This window comes from Myotis nattereri (assembly GCF_964212035.1).
Source record: "Myotis nattereri genome assembly, chromosome: 19".
NCBI lineage: Eukaryota > Metazoa > Chordata > Mammalia > Chiroptera > Vespertilionidae > Myotis > Myotis nattereri.
This window is the reverse complement of record NC_138095.1, coordinates 21,528,007-21,537,807: the sequence shown is the minus strand read 5'-3', so window position 1 is coordinate 21,537,807 and position 9,801 is coordinate 21,528,007. Positions and strand designations below refer to the sequence as shown.

Genomic DNA, 9,801 nt, shown 5'->3' with positions numbered 1-9,801 from the left:
TGTCCCTGTCCATGGGGTATGCATATATGTTCTTTAGCTATTTCCTTCTTCATTCAGTCACCCCCAACCCCTCCCGTCGGGCACCACCCAGTTTCTTCCATATATCTTTGCTTCCGGTTCCATTTTGTTCCGCAGTTTATTTTGTTCATTAGATTCTACATGTTAGTGAGATAATATGATAACGTCTTTCTCTGACTGGCTTATTTTGCTTACAATAATACTATGAAATTAAACTTGGTTTTCTCCTGCTAACCTGTCTCGTGCCAATTTAATTCTTATACCATGCAGAAGAACCTAGGAGGCTAGAGGAGAAATATTTCCTCCTCATCAAAACCATTCTTTTGATGACAGGGTTCTTGATGATATTCATGTCCTTAGTGTCTCTTTCTTTGCCTTCAAATGAGTGATTCCCATGCCCCGCTCTACGACAGCTCTTCCCTAAGATAAATTGGGTACGACAGTGAGATAACATTTTTACCTCATTGCACTTTTGAATTTTCAATTTTCAACTCAGTACTAAAAAACCACACAATAATCCTTTTTTAAAAAAAAATCATAGTTTTAATGGGGTTTTAATGATAACATTTCTTTGCTGTTGGAAGAGGGACATATAGAATACTAATATTACAAACTGTGACTCATCTGCCTCATCACTGTGTAAGAACCTTTCATGCCAGATGTCTTGTCTGAGAGCAAGGTTATACCAATAGATCTGTCACCTGCCTTGAGGGACTTTACATGCGAATCATACACGCCAGCTCTGAGCTTAGTGTAACCTTGGGGCTGAGTTTTCCAGCAGGAATGCCTTCATGGTTATGTTGGCTCTGAGATTTTTATTGGTTTCCTAGGCACATGGCCTATCAACGTTGAAGTACAGCAACTGGCATAATCCAATAGGAAATTTCCATATGATATCCTCAGCTTTGGGTATTATCTGGGAATAAACAGCATTAGGTTTAATTAAAAATGTGTTTTATGTCAGGATGGACATCCAGGCCTAGCTGGTTTGGCTCAATGGATAGAGTGTTGACCTGTGGACTGAAGGGTCCCAGTTTCAATTCCGGTCAAGGGCGCATGCCCAAGTTGTGGGCTCGATCCCTAGTAGGGGGGGGAGGGTGCAGGAGGCAGCTGATCAATGATTCTCATCATTGATGTTTCTCTCTCTCCCCTCTCCCTTCCTCTTGGATATCAATAAAAATATATTTTTTAAAAAACCCAACATCTTTATTTTAAAAAAAAGATGGACATCCACTTATTGAGACATTACCAGATAAAAACCGAATGTGTTTCAAGAATTTTTGAAAGACCCTTTGACTTGATTACGAGATTTTAGGGAACTTCTATTATGAAGAAAATAAATACTAAGAAAATGAGGTGTGGGATGCCTTATACCTTTGACAAGGAGATGAGGCAAAGGGATTTATTATAAACAGAGCAAGACAGGATTTGTTTTTTAAAAATTTTTTAAAATTGATTTTTACAGAGAGGAAGGGCGATGGATAGAGAGTTAGAAACATCGATGAGAGAGAAACATCGACCAGCTGCCTTCTGCATGTCCCCTACTGGGGATCGAGCCTGCAACCAAGGTACATGCCCTTGACCGGAATCGAACCCGGGACCCTTCCGTCTGTGGGCCGACGCTCTATCCACTGAGCCAAACCAGTTAGGGCAGGATTTCTTATATTTTAAAAGTATGTTACTGACGGTTGTCCTTGACTTGAGTGGTTTCCGCTTTCAGCGTATAATTGAGCAAGTCCTCAGTTCTGTCTCTGCACCTGAGGGCACTCAGCGGTTTCCTTGTTAGACAATTAGGTCACATCTCCCCTTTAAGGAGGATTTTTGATTCATTTATATGTAAGGAATGCTTGTAGGAAACCCTAACGATCATAGTTCGCTTTCACACCCTCACCTCCTCCACAATCCTCTCTCACATTTAATTTGGTATCTGCATTGTTTATTTTTTTATCTTTAATTTCTTTATTGGTATTACAAATTTCTATAAGGTATTACAAATGTGTCCTCATCCCCCCCCTCATTAACCCCCAAACTCCCTCCCCCCACACTCATGCTCTCATCCCCCCGTTGTCTGTGTCCATGAATTAAGTTGATGTTGATGTGTCGCCCGTTTTACTCTGCATGACGACGAGTCTTTGGAAAAGCCATTGCTTTCCTCAGGGCTTCTTTTACCTCCTTGTTTCTAATGGTGTAAATGAACGGGTTCAGAAGGGGCGTGAGGATAGTATTCAGCACCGACACCACCTTATTCATCTTAAAGGAGGAGTGTGCGGTGGGTCTCAGGTACATGAACACGACGGCTCCATAAAACAGAGAGACCACTGTCAGGTGAGAGGCACAGGTAGAGAAAGCCTTCCGGCGGCCAGGGGCGGAAGGAATCTTCAGGATGGTAGACAGAATGGACGCATAAGAAATCACAGTGAAGAGCAGCGACCCTGGGATCACCAGGACGGTTGCTAAGAGACCTAGAAGCTCCAAAGTGCTCGTGTCTCCACAGGCTGCTTTCAAGATGGGACCCACGTCACAGTAGAAATGATTGATGACATTGTCGCCGCAGAACGGCAACTGGATGAGCAGCATCGTCTGGCAAAACACAATGGCAAAGCCCACCGCCCAGGAGCTGAGGGCCAGTTGCAGGCAGAGGCTGCTGGTCATGATGGCGGGGTAGCGAAGGGGCTTGCAGATGGCCAGGTAACGGTCAAAGGACATGCTGGTGAGGATGAAGAACTCAGTGGTGCCCAGGAAGAAGTGGAAGAAGGACTGCAGCAGGCAGCACGGGGGGCAGATCGCTGTTCTTGCCACCACAAGGGTTTCCAGCAGTTTAGGGATGACCGTGGTGGTGTACCAGATCTCTAGGAAGGACAAGTTGCAGAGGAAGAAGTACATTGGAGTTTGCAGTCTGGGCTCAGCCCAGACAAGGACAATAATGAGCCCATTGCCTGCCAGGGTGAGTATGTAGATGAAAAAGATCACGGTGAAGACAGGGACTTGTAGCCCATGGATCCCAGGAAAGCCGAGGAGAATGAACTCTGTGATGGCTGTGCCATTTCTCATGTCCCTTGATATTCTAGAAAAACAGGCAAAAAAAGAAAAAAATAGCACCTCAGAACCTCACACTCAAATACAGTTTAAACTAAACTAAACAAACAGAATAAGAATGAGAATGAGAATGAGAATGAGGAAGAGGAGGAGGAGGAGGAGGAGGAGGAGGAGGAGGAGGAGGAGGAGGAGGAGTTGGAGGAGGAGGAGGGGGAGAAGGGGAGGAGGGGAAGGAGGAAGGGGAGGAGGAGGAGAAGGGAAAAATTCTGATTCTATTTAAGGTTCTTCAGAACACATGCACACAAAGTACTCCTTTCTTCCTTGTGATGTGGCTTGTTCCTGTACCAGCTCTTAATGGATTCTGAAAGTACTAAGTACCCTTTATGGGTGTAAAAGTACTTTTTCACCCTACACAGCGATGAGCATGCTCACTGTAATGTGGTGGTTTATCTGTCAATCGTCCATAAGATTATTGAAAATAAACAGTGTAGACTGCGGCATACATGACATACGCCCAGGTGTGGGTTCAGAAGAAGTTAATCCATGCTCTCATATTATATTCTGAAAGAAAATTCTTGACATACATCACAGGTATGTTTAAGAAAGTTGACTTTACACGCCCATGCGTGTATATCACTAAAAATCATTTCTGTGACGTATTAGCAAGGGGACACAGTTTAGATAAGAGAACAGGTGTTTTTCCAAAGACTCCAATTCCAAATGCAAAGTCGACTCCTTTGCTAAAGTGGACTAAAAGCATTCAAAACTGAATGGATAAAATTGCTTAGCAAGTAGGGAAACGCACACTAAACTTTAATTCACAATTCCAAGACCACCTGAATCAGGACCTGCTATAGAGAAGCACCTAACACATTTATATCGGATAAAAAGCTGTAGGCACTAACCTAAGAAAGTGGAAAAGGTTTCAAATGCTGAGGAAAACAAACTGGGAATCCTGGAAAGAACATTCTTAGCCAAACCTTCCTTTGGGACTATCTGTGCCATTTTTCCTATTTAGATATGCAAACGGGTAGGCTGAGAACTTCCTGTTCCATTAAAATTCACTGGAAAATAGCAAAACGACCTCCTCTCTCATTGAGAATAGCCTCCCCTCTGGTTCTTCTTTGCAATAGGCAAGATCAATGACTATGAAACCAACTGCACCATTTTCAAAGGAGGCTCACAGTTCATCGACATGTTGCTTAATCCCATTCTCTGAGAACGTAGGGTAGAGAAATACTTTCATCCCTTCCCACTCTTTTCTAGATCAGGAAAGAATCTCTCTTTTTAAAACAATGTCATAAGATCCAGTTCTTTTCCGTGAAACGAGAAGAGACAGACATATTTGAGTTTGTACGAATGGGTCATTCACCACCAGCCCAGTCACTCTATATAGGGTAGATACGGGTTTATCTTCATTCCCCATACGGAGGAGCGTGGCAGTCTCTGATGGTCAAAATGTCTAAGGGCCAGAGAGTTTGCCATTTAGAATGAGACCTATTTAGTCCACCGGCATTGGTTGAGGGCTGACTATGTTCCAAGTCCTGCTAGGTAATGAGGGAGCTTATCATTTAGATATGGGGAGAAAGTGTACATCATAAAGACAACAGCTCAGGGAGTGCACGGATTGTTTCTGCAAAGACCTCAAAGGGTCCCCTTACCAGCCTGGGAAGGTGTTCACGAAGGCTTTCCCAGAGAAGGAGGTGCCTAGGCTGGGTCCTGGAGGAGTTCCATAGAAGTGGGGGTGGGGTAGGGAGGGAAAATGCCTTCCAGACAAAGACCCAGTGTTTGAAAAATAGAACGAGGGCAGGGAATCTAAGTTGAGCAGAAGCTGGGAGTTCAGGCACTGCTGTTAAACTAACAGGTCTCCTGTGAGTTAGCGTATGTGATGGGATTCATGAGTTTGGAGGGGAAGAATCTTGAGTCAGGGAGTTTGCTAACATGGTGTGTGTGTGTGTGTGTGTGTGAGTGTGTGAGTGAGTGAGTGTGTGTGTGTGTGAGTGTGTGTGTGTGTGTGTGTGTGAGTGTGTGTGTGTGTGTGAAAGGTATAGTGTCCGACCTTAGAGCAGGGGCACCCAGATGACACATCTATACACTCTACAAAGGGAAGTGTATCAAGAGCCACTGCTGGGGGACTATGCTAAACTGGAACGCTGGTAGAGACGGCCAGTCTGAAACTCACCCCAGGAGTGGTCGTTCTGGGTAAGACGCGGTGAATTAACACAGCTTTCTTTTAGGAAGGCCCAAGTCCAAGTCATGCTTATGACTTTCTCTGCAGGAGGCTGGAATTCATTTATTGGACTTTATTTCAAAGCATCAAAGCTAGCTGTATCTATGCCTTCTGGAGCAGAGAAAACTTTACCCGAAAGAGTGTTGCTTCCTTCTCTGTGGCAAAGTAATACTAGTACTCACAGCACTGATGACTCCCGGGGAAGTACTTCCAGTCCCGAGGCATGTCCTTGTCCGTGCGGGGGCCGAGAGAAGAGGCTGTTTAAAAATGATCTACCTGCAGCAGAACCATTTCCTTCCCCTTTTGTGCTAGGAAAATGAACCTACCTTTCTAGAATTTAAGGCAAGGGCCACCAGCATTGCTGAATTCTGTTCACGAAGCTTTCAAGAAATGGCAAGATTTCGTAAGCATTCAGGAGAATTGCACTGAAAGTGATGAATCGACCGGTTCACGCTAGGTTAATATTTCTTCTCTCAAAATAACGATTTGTTGGTGGGGAATTTCACGGCTTCCTCTGGGACACCATTCTCCACGGATGTGCTCCAGAGACTCCTAAGGAGCAAAGGAAAGTTTCACTCAAAGTTTATCCCTGGCGACAGCGGGCTCCGGGCTAAGGGTGAGGCCCATTATCAGGGCTCAGCCTGGGACAGCAGTCCTGGGCCTTGCTCACACAGGTTAGGAAATGAGACAAGACCCGCTGTCCCTCTTGAAACTGGGGCTCCCCTGGGCCCACCCCACTCCTCTGACAAGCCAGCCACTTCCTGGGTGATTTTGGCTGGGTCCTGCGAGCCCCACTGCCGTGCCCTGGAAACACCCTGCACGTGTTGTGTCACCGAGGTCTCACTCCACTCCCTATGTAACACGTGTCTGAGAAAGACAAGAACGTCCCCCCACAATCCAAGTAAACATGCTGGCCGTAACCGGTTTGGCTCAGTGGATAGAGCGTCAGCCTGCGGACTGAAGGGTCCCGGGTTCGATTCTGGTCAAGGACATGTACCTTGGTTGCGGGCACATCTCCAGTGGGAGGTGTGCAGGAGGCAGCTGATCGATGTTTCTCTCTCATCAATGTTTCTAGCTCTCTATCTCTCTCCCTTCCTCTCTGTAAAAAATCAATAAAATATATTAAAACAAAAACAAAAACATGCTGGACACACAAACACACAGCTCAGTGCAAAAAGAAAGCGGCGTTAAGCTCCCTGCCAGAAACTGCCCTGCAACCGGCACTCACCTCTGTAGTGGGTGAGACTTCCAAAGTGTCCCCTTTCCGTTAGTGCGGCAGTTGTTTTAAAAAATATTCTTATTGATCTCAGAGAAGAAGGGAGAGGGAGATAGAAACATCAGTGATGAGAGAGGATCTTTGATCGGCTGCCTCCTGCATGCCCCCTACGGGGGACCAAGCCTGTAACCCAGGCATGTGCCCTTGACAGGAATCGAACCTGGGACCCTTCAGTCCGCAGGCTGATGCTCTATCCACTGAGCCAAACCAGGTAGGAAAGCGTCAGTCAACACCAAAGGAAAGGAATGTGACCATATCTAACACACCCGCATGGACATGAACCCTTTACACGACCATCCAAAATCTTTCCATCTATCCCACACAGCGAAGGGCCCAAAATACAAAAAAACTCCTTCACCAAGCCATTGACTGCAGTGGTAGGAAACTTAGAACATACTTGTAAACTCAAATGTCTATAAAATCATAATTAAATCCAGACCATGGTAATAAGTGATGTTAGTAATTGTGCACCATTGTATTCTTTTCCATGCATGAAGCAGACGAAGTCCGTTCACAGATATTATAAATAAACAGCCAATTCAACAGTGAGTTGGGAAGAAAGGATATTTTGTGCATTTTAATATGTTTTTAAAATGCCCTTGACCAGAATTGAACTAGGACCCTTCAGTCCCAGGGCCGATGCTCTATCCACTGAGCCAACCCGGGTAGGGCTGCATTTTAACATGAAGGAACCCCCACAGGAAGGAAGAATTGATTACCTGATGGGGAGCAGCAAAAACCTAATAGAGGCTCCTGAAGTCTAGGGAGAATGAGTTATTGATCTCTCAAAACCCAAGTTATCTTGTTCTTTTTGTGTGGAGAATAAAAACAAAAAGAATTTACTAGACTGCCAACAAAAGGCCAGCAGTGCTCCATGCTCACCTGAGACAGAGGTGGGGGCTGGGAGAAGAGAAAGGCAGACCTGTGGGCAGGAGCCTGAGGCTCAATGACCCCATTAAAGCTGTACCAACCTCCTGCAGCCTCTCAGGAACCGAATGTGAGAAACCCTGGGAATCTGAGGGCAGCCCCTAGAACACAGGGAGGAGTCAATGAACACCACCTCCTGTTCATAAACGTTATGGCATCAGACGTCAGACCCCGGGACTCTCCAGCCCCTTCGTGGCAGTTCTCTATTGTCACGTGCAGAATAAAATCTAGAGTCCTGTGGGGGCCGAAACGGACCTGTATGACCTCCCCTCCCACTACCTTTACGACCTTGTGTCCTACCACTGCCCACTTTGCTGCACAGGGGCCACCCTCCCCTCTTGCTGTCCTCACACACCCACGGGTGACTGTGGAGGACCAGCGCTTACTGCTCCTCCCACAGAGCCCTGGGTCTCCCTGCGCACTTCCTCAGGGCTCTGCTCAGATGCCATCTCTTCAAGGAGGACTCCGTGAGGACCTGTGCTCCTGAGCCGCCATCCTGCTCTCCTTTCATTTCCATCCGAGTGTGGCAACTGGAATCAGTTGTCTATCTTACGCACAAAGACGTACAGAAGATGAAGTGGGGAAGAGAAGACATCCCATAACAGAGGGAGAGAAAAGGGAAGGGCCATTGAGTTATCACTGACACTGACAGGTGTTGCACCGACCCTCAGATATCTATGAAGGAGACCCCTGCAGCGGAGGCCTCCTGAACCCCAGGCCAGCCCTTCTCCAGCACAGACCCTGAGGGCTCACTGTTCCCACTCTTACAGCTTCCGTCTGCCGTCCAGATCTGGGCAAGGGGCGACCTTGGAATCTCCCAGCCACAAGGGTTTAATTTCCTAAAAGGATCATCACAGTCACCCCCAAATCACAATCTTACAGACAGGCGGTCAGTGTGCCCGGACCATCTTTCACCGAACACCCAGCAGTGCCCAAGGAAGAGTGGTCTTCACAAGCACTGCCCTTCTGGGGTGCCCTGAGGGGTCCTACCTGGGTGCCCCGCTGACCCCACTCTGAGAGCACCGAGGAGAACAGGAGGTTCTGGGGTAAGAGGAGAGCAGCAGGACTCCTGTTTGCATTCCGCCCGTGTTAAAGGATCATCATTTGTTGCCCTAACCGGTTTGGCTCAGTGGATAGAGCATCAGCCTGTGGACTGAAAGGTCCCAGGTTCAATTCCGGTCAAGGGCATGCACCTTGGTTGCGGGCACATCCCCAGTAGGAGATGTGCAGGAGGCAGCTGATCGATGTTTCTCTCTCATCGATATTTCTAACTCTCTATCCCTCTCCCTTCCTCTCTGTAAAAAATTAATAAAATATATATATTTTAAAATGAATCATCATTTGTTCATTTGATAAAGGACCACCCAGAACACTACCCTTATTATTCTCTAAAGATTCTTTTCTCATCCTTTTCCACAGACCACGATTGAGAAAGGCTTTGAGAAGAATTGCATTCTCTGGGGCGCAGTTTTCCGTTAAGTGTAGACACTCATTTCTGTAGTCGTTTCCTGTTGGGTGACCATCTGCACATTCTTTCCTTCGGCAAGTGACGCTGCAACAATATTTTCCCGCTAAAGCGCCCAGTTGAGAAAAACCTTGTGTGGACTCGGTGGAACCTAATGAGTTTCTCCCCAAATAATCAGCAGCAGCGATTAGCTAATTAAGCTTCGACTTCCTTCATTCTTCATCAGAAAGAACAAGGATGATTTTTAAAGAACAGTTTCAACACAAGAGCTTCCTCTCAGCTGATGCCCAAGTTAATGTACTTGAAGCATCATGACTTGAAGGCAGTGACATTTGTTGCGATTTTATTTTATTTTTTAAATATATTTTATTGATTTTTTACAGAGAGGAAGGGAGAAGAGAGGAATAGAGAGCTAGAAACATCGATGAGAGAGAAACATCGATCAGCTGCTTCCTACACACTCCCTACTGGGGTTGTGCCCGCAACAAAGGTACATGCCCTCGACCAGAATGGAACCTGGGACCCTTCAGTCCGCAGGCCGACGCTCTATCCACTGAGCCAAACCGGTCAGGGCATGTTGCGATTTTAAACGTGCCTCGGAGTGACAAGGCAGTGACAGTGTACCTCAGAAGATCGCCTCGGTCCATGATGTCACCAAACTGCCACCCCAGCTCACTTCACTCCTATTTGCCCAGCCTGGGCTCATCCTCTAAAGTCCTCTTGTTGATTCTCAGACTTTCTTAAATCCAAACCCCTCAGCAAAACAGGACACACACAGACCCAAACATCTGCAAGCGTCATGCAGGGGCATAAAAGTTCTGAGTGAGCAGAGCACCAGATGGGCCAGAA

General features: G+C 46.4%; 1 protein-coding gene across 1 annotated transcript; it reads right to left on the bottom strand.

Annotated features, from left to right (window-relative positions):
* Positions 1-1,988: 1,988 nt before the first annotated feature.
* Positions 1,989-3,069, bottom strand: OR6X1 (olfactory receptor family 6 subfamily X member 1; the record flags this gene model as incomplete). Its single annotated transcript, XM_081114216.1, has 1 exon — positions 1,989-3,069. One exon carries the CDS (start codon positions 3,067-3,069, stop codon positions 2,128-2,130), a length of 942 nt encoding a protein of 313 aa, XP_080970342.1. The 3' UTR covers positions 1,989-2,127.
* Between the last annotated feature and the right edge of the window lie 6,732 nt (positions 3,070-9,801).